General features: G+C 41.3%; 1 protein-coding gene across 7 annotated transcripts in view; it reads left to right on the forward strand.

Moving 5' to 3' along the window:
* AOPEP (aminopeptidase O (putative)) overlaps nucleotides 1-16,080 on the forward strand; it is a 198,495-nt gene extending 182,415 nt beyond the window's left edge. For 3 of the 7 annotated variants that reach the window (XM_080573008.1, XM_080573012.1, XM_080573011.1), the window contains 3 exons: nucleotides 9,181-9,267; nucleotides 12,122-12,266; nucleotides 15,242-16,080. In XM_080573008.1, the coding sequence (XP_080429134.1) occupies nucleotides 9,181-9,267; nucleotides 12,122-12,262 (228 nt within the window). In that variant the 3' untranslated portion in view covers nucleotides 12,263-12,266; nucleotides 15,242-16,080. Of the gene's footprint in view, nucleotides 1-9,180; nucleotides 9,268-12,121; nucleotides 12,267-12,430; nucleotides 12,816-15,241 lie in introns of those variants that run through there. The other 4 variants (XR_013943187.1, XR_013943188.1, XR_013943189.1 and 1 more) reach the window with 4 other exon arrangements.

Below are 16,080 nucleotides of genomic sequence, written 5' to 3' on the forward strand. Positions count from 1 at the left end.
CTATGCAAAACTGGAAGGATATGAGTACAGGGTGGATGGGCTGGCTGTGGCCAAAGCTATGGAGGAGCCAGGCAGCCACATTATTCACTGCCTGGAATATGTGCCTCATTCGCACATGCAGCTCCAGATCCTGTCTGTGACAGTCATCTTGCCTGGAAGTGACAAATGTTTGGACCGCAGTCGCTGTGGAGACCAAAGATAAAAGGAAGGCACTGTTTTTTTTGCCTCTAGATATGAGAGGAAGGAGGCAGAAGTAGAGGAGAGAGGGGCACAAGCTGAGGGTGCAGCTCACTGTTGTGCTGATGCTTGCAGCAGCCTTGCCTTTTGCTGAACGGGAGTTACGATTCAGTTATAATTGGTAACAGAAGGTTCTTGTGCTCAACATCAAACTCTGCAGAGCTGGGTTTCTGCTTCAGATGTATGAGTGTTTATGTGCTTTTTCCCACTACAACATTTGGTTTTATAAGCCCAGCATGCTTTTATTTGCATTTATAAATAGCTTGTGTTGAAATATATATGCAAACATTGTACGGGTAGAAACTCTAAACGTATTTGGTTGGAAACAGAGGTGATGGGCAGTATTTGAACCACTCATGATGTTGATGCAGAAACAAAATCATGGTAATACCAGAAGTATTATAGCCACTATTGTCGCTAAGCATTTTGGTCAAGGAGTCAGAGGGAATTTGGATGGGGTTTGTACATCAGACGGAGGCAGTTGTGGTCTTACATTTCGGGTGAGGGGCCAGCTGGGACATACATGCGTTCCCAAGCCTGTCTCACCTCCCTGACAGGCCTTGTCCCTGTGGCCTTTTGTGGCCTGAGGCTGGGACCTGCCCTTTCTTCCCTCTCCTCCGAGGCTCATACCCTGTACCTCAGGTTACTGTGCTGCTGTCCCCACCACCGCACGTGGGACCAGTGCTGCGGGTGGTGGTGCGGGGGCCTGCCATGGTGCCAGGGCATCCTCAGCACTGAGGGCACAGGGCGGTTTGGGAGGGCAGAGCTCCTTTGTTCTGCGGCGGGCCAGAAGGCAGCCTGAAAGCAAGCAGCACCACAGCAAAGCCCAGCTCGACATGCATCTCCGGTGGAGTAGTTAAAGAGGCAGCTGATGACATCTCTTCTGCCATCTCCATCTTGCTGCAAGCTGTGAAACGCACTAACAGTCCAGCCTGCTGAACATGCAAGGCTAAAAAAAGGCAGGGGCAAGGGGAAGCGTTTGGTTCCAGTGTAAGTAGTGTATTTATGTTTTTAATTAAGGCTTATTTTTAAAAACCTTTGTTTTTCAAACTAAATGGTTTCACATGCTAGGCTAAATACATCCTTACCTCACGTGGCATTACGATATAGGAGCCACTCCCCCTAGAACAGAGATCATGGGAGCCTAAATGGAAACGCAGTGGAAAAGCCTTCAGGCGCGGTGGGGATATGCTATTCCAGCAGGCACTGTGAATGCTAACTTGGTGCCGGTGCACGCTGCTTTTCCCCTTTCCTCATATAACCTCACTATAGGTTATTGTCCTATCATCACGTTATTGGCCCACAGTAGAAGGAGGAGGAAAACTTGAGGCCAGCTACTGTTGTGTTCGAGTCGTCTTCTAAATGGGAGAGAGGAGAGGCAGGCGGAGGAGCGCATGGGATGTCAGCATTGTGTCTTACCATGGTCACTGATTCATGACGAGCGCATTGACACCAGGAGAGAGACACAGCCAGAGCCACCTTTTAAGAAGGATTAGACATGGCTGCTTGATTTCTCACATTTTCTGCCTTTTTTTGGAAAACTTCTATGAACACAGATGTCATTGATTGCAGATGTGGCCCACATAGGGAGAAGAGTGTCTGGTCTCTAATTGGGAGCTCTCTTTTTGTGAACTGGAGATGGGGTAGAAAGGGCATTTGTTTTTTCTAAACAGGCTCTTGGCATACACTTCATTGAGCCTTGTCCTGGGATGCAACTCTCCAGTCAGTATGCCTTTCTGATCAGAGAAAGCAGCAGCGATGTCCTCAGCTCTGCTTGGACATTCCTAAGCAGCGTGTTTTGTGATTCCTAGGCTTCTGTATGTTTATGTGGGAAAGAGTTCCTGCGCTGGTTGTGGATTAGCTTATGTTCTATTTGGAAGCAGTATCGTGTGTTAGCAGTGTGGGGGACTCAGGCAAGAGGGACCTGCCTGGTTGCTCTTCAGCAAGGCCTAGGGACTGCAGTAAGTTTGTGAAAGTCACTGGGTTATGTCACGGAGGAATGGTTCAGTAGCCTGCAGTTGGACGGAAGGTGAAGGGACAGAAAGGAAATGTGTGCCCATAAATCAGATTTGTAAAGGGGAGAAGTTTCAAGCCCACGCCTGTTGGTAGCTAAGGCTTGCAGCAGCTGTGGGAACACGCTGCCTGGCTTTCTGGTGTGCTGGGGCAGTTACAGCTCCAAATGCTGCCGGTTGTCCCACGGCCTGCAGTTGGCCAGAATGCAGAACTTACTCCTTTTTTCCTTTTCTTTTTCTTTTTTAAAAAAAAGCTAGATCATACAGCCCTGTCTTCTCTCTTACTAAATGGAGGCAGTTGCTGCATGAAGCTCCACCCAGAGCCTCTGTCAGTGCTGCTGAGAGAACTAAGGAGAGGCAGGACTTGGAGTGCTTCTCCCCTGTCACGAACACCCGTCATAGCATGCAATTGCTTCATCTATGCAGAAACAGCAATCAGAAGGAGCAAAATGAGCTAAGGAAGTATGATATTGGTACCAATGTTACCAAAATCCAGTTTGGTATTCTGTTAAAACTATGTTTTAAATAACTTTTTTACAGCCAGTTCATTACTTCAGGTTTTAAAGTATTTAGACCTCTACGTAGTTCTCCTTAAAATGACAAGTATTTCCTGACAAACATCATTTTGATTAGCCCAGCCCTTCATTAGCTCAAGGTTTTCTGTATGACCATGTTCCTGTTTGCTGGGCTGCCCATTGGCTAAAATACTGGGGGACAGAAAGAGGAATAGGATGTTGTCCAAGGTAGCAGTAATGGTCCTGGAGCTACCTGTGCAATCACTGTCCAATGCAAAGCATGGTGGGGGTCCCTGAATCAATCAGGCTTGGGTCCTGCCAGCCCTGCTCCCCCTGAACAGCAGTCCTTCCCAGCACATGGATTGAAAAGCAGCATGAGTAAGGCTAGCAAGAGAGCCATCTTAACATTTAAGGTGTTACCGTAGTTTTGCCCACAGTGCTGGAAAATGACTTGTTTAATACTGGGAGAGAGCATTACAGTACACAGCATTAAATCTTGGCACTATGAGAAACCTTTTTCTCAGGAAAAAGGTTTGCTTTCAAAGATACCCGCTGCTGTGGCTCTCCATCTGGCCATGGTTTCTTTGGCCCTGCAGTGTTGTCAGAAGGAGCATTACAAATCACTGCCTGAGAAGTAACTTAGGCAATGAAGACTACCGATTTTTTTGGACCTGATTTAAGCAGTTACACAGCTTCTTTGCTCAGACTCCTCCTGACAAACCCTTGGCGTATACAGTAATCCCAATTACAGACCTCTCGTCAGAGTGATGAATCCGTTCTGCTTGCATTCAGTAGGTTTTTGGCTATTGAGTACATTTTTTCTAGATTGCCAATCTGATACTCTGTCAGCACAGTTGTAACACACATGGCTGTTTCATTGCTCCTTTTGAGCTCATTGAGCTTCCCTGATCATCTTACTTGGTAAATGTTCATGAAACCAAATTTACATGCTAAAGCATGCTTATACTGTGGTATAGAGCTTAGGAATGCACATGTGAAATGCAGATTATGTAGAATGAGAAGTCACTGATGCAACTTGGCTGGTGTGTTAAAGAGTAACTATTTCAGCTGTTCTTAAATGTTTGCTGTTGCAAAGCCACCAGGGGAAAAAAAAAAAAGTCATTAAAGCCACTTTGCCACAATAAGGTTGTAAAATTTGCAGTTTTTAAACTGTAATTTGTCCATGTTAGCCAATTGTAAAAGACTTTTTAGGCCAAATATTGCCCAGTAACATGTGGCATTGTTCCTTAACTGACTGAAAATGATCTAATATTTAAATCCAGTTTGAGTGCATACAGAAAGAGACTAGAGATAAATACTTTCAGATAGAACAGAACAGTTTTCTGGTGAACTGGAGATACCAGCTTCCTTTTTGTTAATTAAAACTAATCTATAGTAGGAAGGCATCGTTATTTGAAAAAGTTTCATTGTATTTTTCTTCTCCAGATTAGACTAGAGTCTTGCAACTGAGATCTGTTTAACATTTGTGATTATGGTTGTTCAAATACTTTTTCTTTTTTTTTTTTTTTTCCCAATCAGGTCTGAACTCATGCTTTATACAGATCACAAATGCCTCTTACCTTTAATAAAGATTCCGTTCTGGTGTTCAATAGCTCTTAATGTATTTCACATTAGCCTGTTTACTAGGATCTCTAAGTAAGTTGCTTTTGTTCTGTGATTTAGATTTGTTGTCTCTTGGCGCCTGTTAAATTGGATCCAGCTATTAGCAAAATGTACTCATTCTCCCTGAAGCTAGTCTCCCATTCTGCAGACCAAAAGCTTAATAAAACTCTCCTCCTCTCCTCTGTAAAATATTTTTTTTTGCTTGTATACATATTATTGAGAACTTTAACAAGCTAGATCTCTACAGTAGAATATACGGGGCTTTCTGTGAGAGTGTTTGTTTTAGGCTTGCCTGATTGTTTGTATGAGGCACGGGAGAATAAAATAGATTAGGCAAAGTAATTAATCCCCTGGGTCAGAAAAGAAAAAATATATAACGTAAGTCCTGTTTGAAATAGTTTAAAATTACAGTTTCTCAGATTTCTTATTAGTATATGTTATTAGTAGCTTTTCTTTTGCAAGTCAAGGCATGTGTTTGATGCCTGAGATGAGTGTACTCCATCATCCCCAAGCAGCATTTACCAAAAGATCGTGGCCCAGATTATTAAAACAAAAGGACTGTCTTAGAGCTGGATATTAATATATATTAATATAATTTATTATGTAATTTATGTAAGTACTTATTTCAGCCGAAATCTCATGTAGCAATTTACTCTCTGAAAATAGACTAGAATGGTATCATTTTGTTTTCTAAACGTTTCCCATTGCACTGTCAAAATACAGGCGATGTTTGAGTTCCTGATAACGTTGTGCAATGATGGGTATTCTTCCAGAAGTCAAATTAAAAGATAATATGAGACTACTTAAGTTATTTGTATAAGCTTCTAAACTGGAGATTCTGTGCTTTATGACAGTAGCAGCCCTTCAAGATATTTCACCTAGATGTTAGCCAACACATAGATCTTGATGCGGCTGGTATTTGTGAAAACCTATCAGTGGTTTTCAGTCATCACACCTGCGCAAGTGGCTGTCTGGGTGTCTTCCTGCCACTGAGGTGTGGCTCAGAAATGCACTGCTAGGATGTGTGGTGTCTCACAAACCTCAAAGAAGCGATTCCCGTTTAACTCGAGAAGGTGATTGTTCAAATACCGGCACCAGTGGTGAAAGCTGGGAGGGAGGAAAGAGACAAGGAGTGGGTCAGGGACTGGAGGTGCCACCAGGCCCCTGTCACCTCTCCCCTTGCCTGGGAGGACTCGTCAGTCTGAGGCCGGGAAAACCAGCAGCTTTTCTAGCTTTGGCACGTATGTCCTGCAGCCGCCGGACCAGAGAGAGTGGGTGGGCAGCTGCAGGTGCGTGCTTTCTGCCAGCGGCAAGGGGAAGGATGGCTGCGAATTGCTTTTTGGGTCTGTCTGGTGCCAAGGAGCCAGCCAAAGTGACATACGGCGCGCATCTCTGCACCGTGCGGGAGAGCGCTGAGAAATGTGCAGAGGGAGGACTCGGAGGGGATTAATGAATTCTTATTTTCACCACTGAGTATTTGCTCCTGGGAGGAAAGGAAAAGCCAAGAAGAGCATACACAGGATGCGGTACGGTTAGCTCGGTCCTACCACAAGCTGCTTAGCTTTCAACATTTCTTTTTGATAGGGGTTTGTTAGAGGGCCTGGTCGCATGACACATTCATTACGCTGCAAAGCTGTGGGGCTTCTTATGCTCCAAGCACTGGAAGAAACACTGGGAACCAAACTTATTTTTTTTCTGTCTTCCTCTTACATGAATAAAGTTCTCGTCTGTGCGGTATGAGCCTAGGGCTTGGATTGTGCCAGAAAAAAAATACTTTTTTGTAGCGCTCATGTCCAAGACGCAGCCGCGTTCGCTCTAGCGGCAGCTGTGTAACGTGGCGGCCCGCGCACCGTACAGGCCCCGCAGGACAGCAGCCAGGCCGTGCCCGCTCAGGCCGCCCTTGAGGCTTCGGTGGCAGGGCCGAGCAGGTTGCCGCGTGCCCCTGCCACATGCTGGGACGGTCTCGGTGCCCACAGCTGCCCTGCGGGTCCCTGCAGGTCGCCGGGAAGCCGGGGTCTGGCTGCCCCCACAGCTGGTTTTTACGGTTGCCTCAGCAGCGGCTGGTTCTCCTGCAGCTCGCCGCGCCATGACGGCATTCGGGGCTTTTCGGGAAGCAGGAGGCAAACGTGTAATCTGAGGATAACAGACGTGCTGCTCCTGCCCCAGCTGGCGAGCCTCCAGCACTTCAGGTCTGGGAATGTGCCAGGGTTTGTAATGACCCTGAGAAAGAAAGAAAGAGAGAAAAGAGAGAGAAAGAAAAGTGTGTGCTGTACCAAGTCTCACTCAACAAATCAATGCTTTTCTTTCAAACTCTTTGAAAGGAGGTGTACTGCCAGGAGTGGGAACCCTATGGAGGAAGGGGCGATTAAGGAAAGGATACAGCATAATTGTTCTTTGTTTTGCAAAACAGTGGGAATTCAGATAATCAGGCAATGATAAAAATACAAGGCAGACGTGCACTACGTAGGTACGTGAGTAAGCAGAAGCACGTGAGTACATCCACACCGATAACTTCTGCGCTGCTCTCCATGCAGGTGTTATGGTAACAATCACAAAAGGGAGCGTTTGCACTGTGCGAGCCAGGTGCCTGGGTTGTTACGGAAAGTACTAAAAAATTTTGGCACCCAAGGGCCTCTGACTATCTCCTGTAGGATCCTGTAATTATTAATGCTTTAATAATTACATATGGGGAAAAAACAGCTTCACCAGGAGGTATGAAGAGAGCCCCATCTCAAAATACTTCATAATTTGTTTGTTGAACGTTCTCACCAAAGGCGTGTTTCCAGATCTTGAGCAGACATAGAAACTGTACTTGATGGCTTGCCTCCCGGATAGGTGCTGTAGGTGCTGGGCCACGAGGCATGGAAGCGCAGCGATCACAGCAGAGCACCGCAGTCCCTTTTCTCTCCTCCGTGTCTATTCCGTACATGCCATGAATACATAAGGAAAATTTTCTTTCTTCTTAAATAGTTGACACCAGTGCTGCACAGGTAGGGTAAAGTGCTTCCAGTGAAGACAGACAACCTTTTCAGTGTTTTCTGTTCTGCGTGCTTAATTCAAGCTGCAGATGAGAGAGGGATATGCTTAATTTTTGAGCCTAAATTTCTGAGGTTTGTTCCAGGCATGGAGCTCTTTGGTGCTATGAAAAATGTCCTGTAAGGGAGCTGGATTGCCTGGGAAGATTTACTGGTGGTACGTTTGGTGTCTCCAGGGAAACGCAGCAGCTGGATAGGGTTTTGATGGCCCATATTGTAGATGTGTGGGTATCTATGGCAAAACAAGTTGAAGCTTGGAACACCATTTGCTTTTGTGGATTTAGCTCTGGTTCCCCATGCAGGAGTCTTAACAGCTGTTATTTAGTCAGCGAAAACCTTTCAGAGACAGGTTTTATCCCCCACCATGCATTGCACTTTAACTCTGCAGTGTCTTACCTGCTGTGAGTGCAAATTACCTTCAGCCATGACTCCACGCAGTATTTTATTTAATTCAGAAGCTGTGTTCAAACTGTGTCATGTAACAGGTAAGCTGCGAGGAGATTCCAGCTACCCAAAAGGACTCTTCCAGGACCTCTGAGCATTTATTACTTGTTAATCATGTTAATGGGGTTATCCTCTAATCACATACAACTGTAAAACTTTCTTGAGACATAAAGTTAGCAAGGATTAGGATGACAAGGAAAGTATTTCCAAATACCTTATTTTCCAAAGCAATAAGATATTTAAGTATCAATTCTTTTTCTTCATTCCTGGCTTCCATTCTCAATGTTATTGGTAAATCTGTCATTCAGAAAAAGGTTCATGCACAGTGACTTGATATGAACACAATTTGGACTTAGTTTTGAAAAATATTAAAACTGCTTACATTTTATTATATACAAAATGATTGTTATTAGGTACCCATCTTACAAAAGATAGTAAGACCAAAGGGTAAAAGAGAAGGAGCAGGAGGGTGGGAGGGTTTTATTGCACTTAATTGTTTTCCTTTAGATCAGTGATGTTCCAGTGATAGAGTAAAAAACATCAGTCTGGTCACTGCCTACAACTGTGGAAGCCTTGCTGGAGTGTAAGATGAGTTTTAATCCACAGGAATGTTGAAGAACGAAGTCAGAAATTTAAAGGCAACCGAAAAAAAATGGGCATTTCAAAGTCATGTTATTCACACTACTTAAATATAAATATTTTTCAATTGTGATTGGCTTTAAAAACTCTGTATTTTTCATTACATTATGTTAATAACTGTTTTCATCTATGTGCATTTGGTAGAACAGCCTAGATTTTTGGGTGTACACAGATTTTAAACTCTTTGAAAGGTGTTTAAAATCTAGTACTGGAAAACGATGGTGGCAAAACTATGTTCCACTTAACTGAACCTTGCTGCATGGTTTTATATCTAACGCTTATGCTTTTAACATTAATTTAATCTTGGTACAGTATTATATTTAAGTCTTTTTATTACTTGGATTTTAAACTTATGTAGAGGAGATGATTAATTCTGTCTTGTTCTTCTGGGCATTTTTAGCTATCGTCTGCTCCTCCTGCCCCATTCCTTACTTCTAACAGTATAAAATAAATAATGTTTAGGCAAATATAAAGGAAGGAAAATAACATTTAGACAAACATAAGTCTAGACTGGAAAATCTCGAGGAAAAGATGCTGCAAACTGGTGTCAGGATATGGATTAATTTACTATTCTAGAATGAGAGGTTTGTCGTTAGGTCTTGTGGAGTTCTGAAGCCCAGAAAGATACAGATATAATTTCATTTTTTTCTTGTTTTTTTTTTTCTCTTCCCAAAGGTTCGTCATCGGTGGTGTGAACTTGTTGTTAAACACAAATATGTGCCTGGATATGGAGATGTTGAGAAATTTCTCAGAGAAGATCAGGTCAGTTCCATGTAATTAGCGTTTTCAAAATAATCACCTTTTACACCTTTTTGAGATCCTTAATGTGAAACTGAAAACTATTTTAATATATTTTCTTGCTGGAGACAGTTAAAAAGTGGAGTGTGTATTCAGTTTTTGCCCTTTCTTTAAAAAGTGCAATTTAAGGAAACTGCCTACTCACCCCCACCTAAGCATGCTAATCATCTGTAAAGCGGTAAAATAGGATATATCCTCTTCTTCTGCTTCCATTTTATACAAGCCAGAGGTAGCAATGGTCCTTGCCAACGCTAAGAAGCATTTTCCTCGATTTGCAGGATGACGAAGGCAAGTCTAGCTGTGGATATTAACTCACATAGATATGAGTTTAGTGCAAAACAGTGACAGAAATTTTCAAGATGATGTACAGATCATCTTATAGGAGAAGCATAGTGCAAGGATGTTCATCCAAGGATGCATCTCCACTGTTAGGAAAATGATTTGAGACAATTTTGAAGGTCTTAAAATGCCAGCTATATAAAATGTCTTTACTATGGCTAAGCTATTATGAAATTACAGTTGTAATTGTACCTTTGCCTCATTCTTTTGATTTCACTTCCCATTTGTTTTTATTCACTGTGAACTCTATAAAGTCAAGACCTTCACTGCCTAGAATCACAGCTATATTTAAAATATATGAAAAAAAAAGGAAAGAAAACATTGCAAGGTATATGAAAATCATTGAGAGAGATATTTATGCCTTTTCCTTTCATGTTGACAGTGAACAAAGCCATTTGCAGCCTATGAGCTTTTTTTGCTTTCAGACAAATAAATAAATTTTGTCACAACAGCATAATAAAGTTACTGCAGTCTCTTATGTTCTTTCTTCCAGCTCTGAAGTATACCTCCTATTTATATCTCAGCCAATAAACAGTCTCAAGACTTCCTGGCAAGCTCTTTATTTGAATTAAAAAAAAAAAAAAGGCATGTAACAACAGTATTTAGAACAACAAGGAATTTATATATGCTGTGCATATTTTTATCAAATGGAATGATGCAGGTGTCCACTCCACCAGCAGAAAGGCAAAACAAAAATCCTGAAGTTCATACTAACATACTGAATTGCATTACATTTAGAACAGATACAATGCCAAACAAAAACAAATGTTTTCTGCAGTGCAGGGAAAGAATTTCTGCAATATTTTTTTTCATGTAATCCTCAATATATTTCATTTCATTTACTCCAGCAGTGGAAACAGTTTATAACACAACCAAGTTCTGGAATGATTACAACTCAAATCAGAGTAGTTGTATGTCGTTACTGATCATGAAAGACTTTTTTTTTTTCCTTTAAAGTCTGGGAAAAATGTAAATGTGACTATTTAATCCTTTCCAGGATTACAAAAACCCAGTGTTTTTACTGCATTTTAATGTTTAGGTTAGGGGGAAAATTATTAATACTGGGTAGAGAAGATAATTCCTATTTGGAACAAAATTCCAACATTTTTGAAATTCTTTATGAAAGCAACTTGAGCCCAGCTCCAAGGCAGTGTTCCTGGTGCGATCTGCAGCTGCAGGTCCTGGAAACCTGGGGTCTGTGACTGCAAAAGAAATGCCCGTGGTTAGGGCACTGTCACAGTGTCTGGCAGATTTCTGTCTGTTTGGGACCTTTTCCTTTAATTTCAGTCACTGTTAAACTATAAATTTCCCCTCTTGTTAAAGCTTAATTTTTAATCTTATCAAGCCAACACTAGAATTTGTGAGGAATTATATTACAAATTGGTTTTTTCAATGCTATCCATATTCTTCCTCTTCTGCAACTGTCCAAGCATTGTTTGCAACTGTACAAGTTAATCTGCTGAGCTGCTAAGTTTTGTCATATATATATATATAAAATATATGCCACATATAACAATTATATATAATATATAATTATATATATAACATATGCCACATTTAATAGTTATATATGTGTGGCATATATATAATATATGCCAAATATAATAATTAAGTCGTATATATAACATCACACGTCTTGTGTATATAAATAATGTCATATATGTGGCATATATTGTGTACATAATATATATATTATGTATGGCATGTATATAATAATAACATATATATAGTGTTTTGATAAGTGCAGCTTAACACTTACGGAACTCCTATAACAAGATGCAAAGCTTGTATCTTCAGAAAAAAAATGGCAATCCCCAATGTGTTTCCCGTGAAGTTAGCCGGTGCTTTGCTACCTGCCATCAAAGGGGCCCAGATCTTACCCCCAGTTATCCAGAACGAGCTCTAAGGGACAGTCTGCTTTCTTACAGAAGGTTAAGCTGTATCTTGGACTTAAAGAAAAGGCTCTGAAACACAGACCTGGCCACAGGTGGTTGATTTCCAGCTACAGCATTGCCAGACGGGAATTTCAGAGTGGGGTGTTTCAGCTGCTCTGCTCTTTATTAGTGCGTGTGGAAACATCCCAACTGGAAAGAAAATGTGTATCCTGTTGAAGGAAGGACAAACTGTTTTCTTAAGGGGCATTTGGAAGTACTTCAGGTAGTGGATAAAAGAAAACAGATTTCAACTTCAAAAGTGGCAAGAAAAATGGAGTGAGAAAGCATTTTCTTGTCACAACACAACATACATTTCTTATAGTAATGTTCTTTTTTTACACACTCAATACAACATATAGGCAATCTTAGGCTACAGAGAGCTGAAGAAAACTACATTTTTTGGGGGGGAAAGGTATGCTATTGAGTATAAGGCTTTTTCCATGGTGTTTTTGAATTAAGTGGGTACTTGGAGGTCAACAACAAGAAAACTGTTCAACTAGTCATAACTGTTGACAGGATGACTGTGTACTGTGTTCATCTTTCAGGCAATGGGTGTGTATCTCTATGGTGAATTAATGGTGAATGAAGATGCAAAACAACAAGAACTCGCATACAAATGCTTTGCTGCAGCGCGAGAACAAATGGACGTGTCCTCCGCCAAAGTGGTGGCAGAGATGTTGTTCTGAAGAGGTGATTTTTCTTTTTAAATTAAATACCCTGATTTTGCCTTATAAAGAAACTCACTAAACACTGTAAACTTTGGCATACCACAGAGCTTGTGGCAGCTTATTTAAACAAGAGTTAATTTTTGAACTATCTTGGTTTTTCTGTTTTTTTGTTTGTTTGTTTTTAAGCCCAGCTGCTGGAGCAGTGAGTTAGATATGCATAGGCACTGGCTGGAGAGCACGGAGGGGCGTTGTTGTAAACTTTGTAATGGATTGTACAAGAGGCAACTGTAAGTCAGAATGGCCAGGGAAGGCCAGGCTCCATCTGCAGTTGTTTTCCATTCTGTATTCTGAACTCTGTCTACAGCCTACACAAAACTGCAACTCTGTGAGAAGCATTTCTGCTTAACACAGCTGTGTGCTGACTTGATAAGTAGCACAAACTTTGAAAAGAATCTGATCCCACAACAGAATTGTGAAGTTGTACACTTGCAACCAAATCTGAATCATGTGAGAACAACTTGTTAATTCAAGCACATTAAGCGTAGTCAGGTCTTTGAAGAATGGTTATAAGGTAAGAACAGCCTTAACGTAAAGAACATGGTTAATGTCATACATAATCTAGCTTGTTTCTGAAATTAATGGGGAGGAATCAACAGAAAAAGCAAAATTGAAAGAAATGTTCACAAAATAAAGATTGCTGCAGGCTACAAATGGGTCACTTGCAAAGATATTCTCAATTTCTCAGTCTATTTGAATTGCCTGAGGTAACCTCACAGTGTTTGTACATGCATGTTTAATACATAGCCAACTAGGGTTGGTATGAACGTCTCTTTCAATACAGCATTCTTCAGATTTTTTGCTTCGTGAATTAACTCATCTGACAGACTGATGATTGCCTTGGCTGTTCACCTAACTCTACAATTGATTTGTGGTATCAACATTAAGGCATCTAATTGAGCAAAATCATCATTTTCTATTTGGTATCTAGCAGGAATCTTGACTTTCTCCCATTCAAGCCTGTACACGTAGCAGTACTTGGTAGTAAGTTCAAATTGAATTCATGGCATTTACTTTATTTATATGAAATACAGCAGATACCATGAAATCAAGGTTGTTCTGTATTGACAAGCACTGTCTGCCAGGAACACTTTATGGGAAATATGGGTGAGACTAAAGAGTGCCAAGATAGCAGTAATGGGGAAGGAGGGTTGCTGTCTAAAACGGGTAGGGCTAAGAGACTTGCTTACATGCTGCCAGTTGTCAGGAACCCACAGAAAACTTGAGTTACGTTCAATATCTCACAATCTAGTAGATGCCAGAAAGATGGTGATGCAGTTCATTCTGGTACTACTGTGCTTGGCACTGTCTTCATATAATCCTTAAATAATGAAATAAAAAATTTCTACAACTTCTGGTGGTAAGTATCTACCTAGCACAGGAATATTATGTAGTATGTGTGTGCAGTAGCCTAGAATTGCCTGTTTGACCTTTTAGACGAGAAATGCATGGCAAGCTACAAAAAAATAAATCTAAAGATGCCATTAGGAGTGTGACTATGTGTCTGCACAGCTTTCTTGTAGTGTTGTGGCTGTTTGGGTTCCTGGCATGATGATTTGTGAGTTAAGATTAAAATCACATTGCCAGGGATTACCACATAGCCATGACCGCAGCTGCTACTCTGACAATCTCCGTAACTATCTGATACATGTACACTGTGGCATCCTCTCCATCCGTTAAACAAAAAAGTCCAAAGAGGAAAGGAGCAGACGCGTCACGGAAGAACCTCATCTGATAAATAGTTGTACTCAGACGGAGACCTCTCTGGCGAGGTGCAGAGCTTAGCTGATTGGTGAACAGTGATTGTTTCCCTCTTTGTTCACAGTGGCTAAGTTCTGCACCTGAAGAGAAGGTGAGATGAGGACGTTTAAGTGTCAGCCTTCGTGGGGCAGAGAGCACTCGATGCCTGAGATACGTTGCTGCTTGGCGGGCAGTTTTATAATAAGTGCTTGTGCGCAGATACAGTACATGGAGGCTAACGGGCAAAGAGGCTTAGGAAGGACCACAGGCTTTTTTTGTAGTTGAAAATAAACATCGGTCCTAAAATTCTCAGTCTGACTGCAAAAGGAGGGTATGCCCTACAGTAGCTTGGTTACTGAGCTTTTCTAAAGGTCGTAGGAAATAAATGTTTGCGATGCTTAACTGGAATTGTCTATAAAGCTTTGTTTTGTAGGCTCTTCTTTAACGGATGCTCTCATGACTTCTCTGCAGTTGTAGCTTAGCGTTGTGTATCGTTCGCAGGAAATGATTGTTTCCGACTGGAGCTGCCACTTACGGCTGCTGCTGTTGTTCCAAGCGTTGATGGACCCGTCCTCCGGTGCCTACTGAGCTGATATCAGTTCTGATTTTACACACTGGCTCAGTTCAGCAGGAACAGGAGTCGAGCCCTAGAGCAAAAAATAAATAAATAAATAACCTTTCTAGGAGCCTTTGAGAAATGTTGTTACTGTTTTCTCTCTAAAATCAAATTAGTACACATTACGCTGTCCTGACGTTAAACACCATTCGCTTAAGGTGGACAAGCTACCTCAGTACTGTTTAGAGAACTGTTGGCTTAAGACGAGAAGGTATGTGGATATGTGTAACATCACACAGCATTGCTCCAGTAACTGACCTCCAGCGTTGTTTTCAGAGTAACCTGCTAATAACCGGGGGAATTGCTTGTCCTTTGGCTCTTTCATGTCTTCTCCAAACATTGTTGTGGTAGCTCTAAGGAGGTCTCCCTTCTGGGTACCCAGACTTCTTATCTCAGAAAATATAAGGGGAAACAATGTTTTTAAAAATACAGTTATAAATTTAGCTTTGTTAACTTTGTAACCACCGTTATGCTCCACTAGTAAGCTTAAAAAAAAATAATTTGAAAGACTGGGCCAATCAAGAATGCACAGATAATCCTCTATTGTGACAGAGTAATAACTTTTGCTGCTGTTTCCGTTGCAGGAAAGATCACAGAGAAATTCTTTTAATATATCTCCTACTAAACCCCGGTGGTACTAGGATTTCATTGACCCAAGACATCAAAGGAAGGATTATGTGACTGCTAAAACAATCAGCTGACAGAAACATTTACCTTTCAGTATTTATGTTTTCCAGAGGCTCAGTGAAACCAAGAACAGGTAAAAATGCACATGCACAAGACCAGCTACACACACGGATACACACACTCTAGTGTGCCTCTAGGTAGTTTTTTAATACCAGCAGTTGGGGTCTTACCCTTGCTGTTTGGTGGTACAACTGTTGCAGTTTGCAGAGGCCCAAGGACTCTTGACTTGAATGATTTTATGTACTCCAGTAACTTGGCCAAACACAGGAACTGATGAAATTTGATAACACTGTATTCTGTGCTTAAAATGTTGTTTGTAACTTCAATGCCAAATTAAAAAGTTAACATAAAATCAGATGGATGGCTGGGGTGGGGAAGTTAACTGGAAGATGGAATAATCTGTGGAAAGCGACCAACCAGCGATCTGGTGATTGGATGCACCGAAGCAAAAATTAAGATCAGGATTTTGTCTCTGTCTTGTTTAGGTTGACTTCTACCAGAACTGTACCTTTCATTTTCTGGAAATTTCTTCCATACCTCTGTGCTGCCCCTTTTTTCTTAGTGATGTATCAAATGCAGCTCTTCTTGTCTAGGAATGTACAGCTCCACTGATCACAAGACATCTAAACTGTTCTTTTCAGAGAGACTTTAAAACAAAAGCATTTGTGAACATATTTACTTTGTATATTATTGTTTTACACTGTACACTTGTAAAAATAAATATTTTTTTCAAATA

This window comes from Anser brachyrhynchus, assembly GCF_964034855.1.
Source record: "Anser brachyrhynchus genome assembly, chromosome: Z".
NCBI lineage: Eukaryota > Metazoa > Chordata > Aves > Anseriformes > Anatidae > Anser > Anser brachyrhynchus.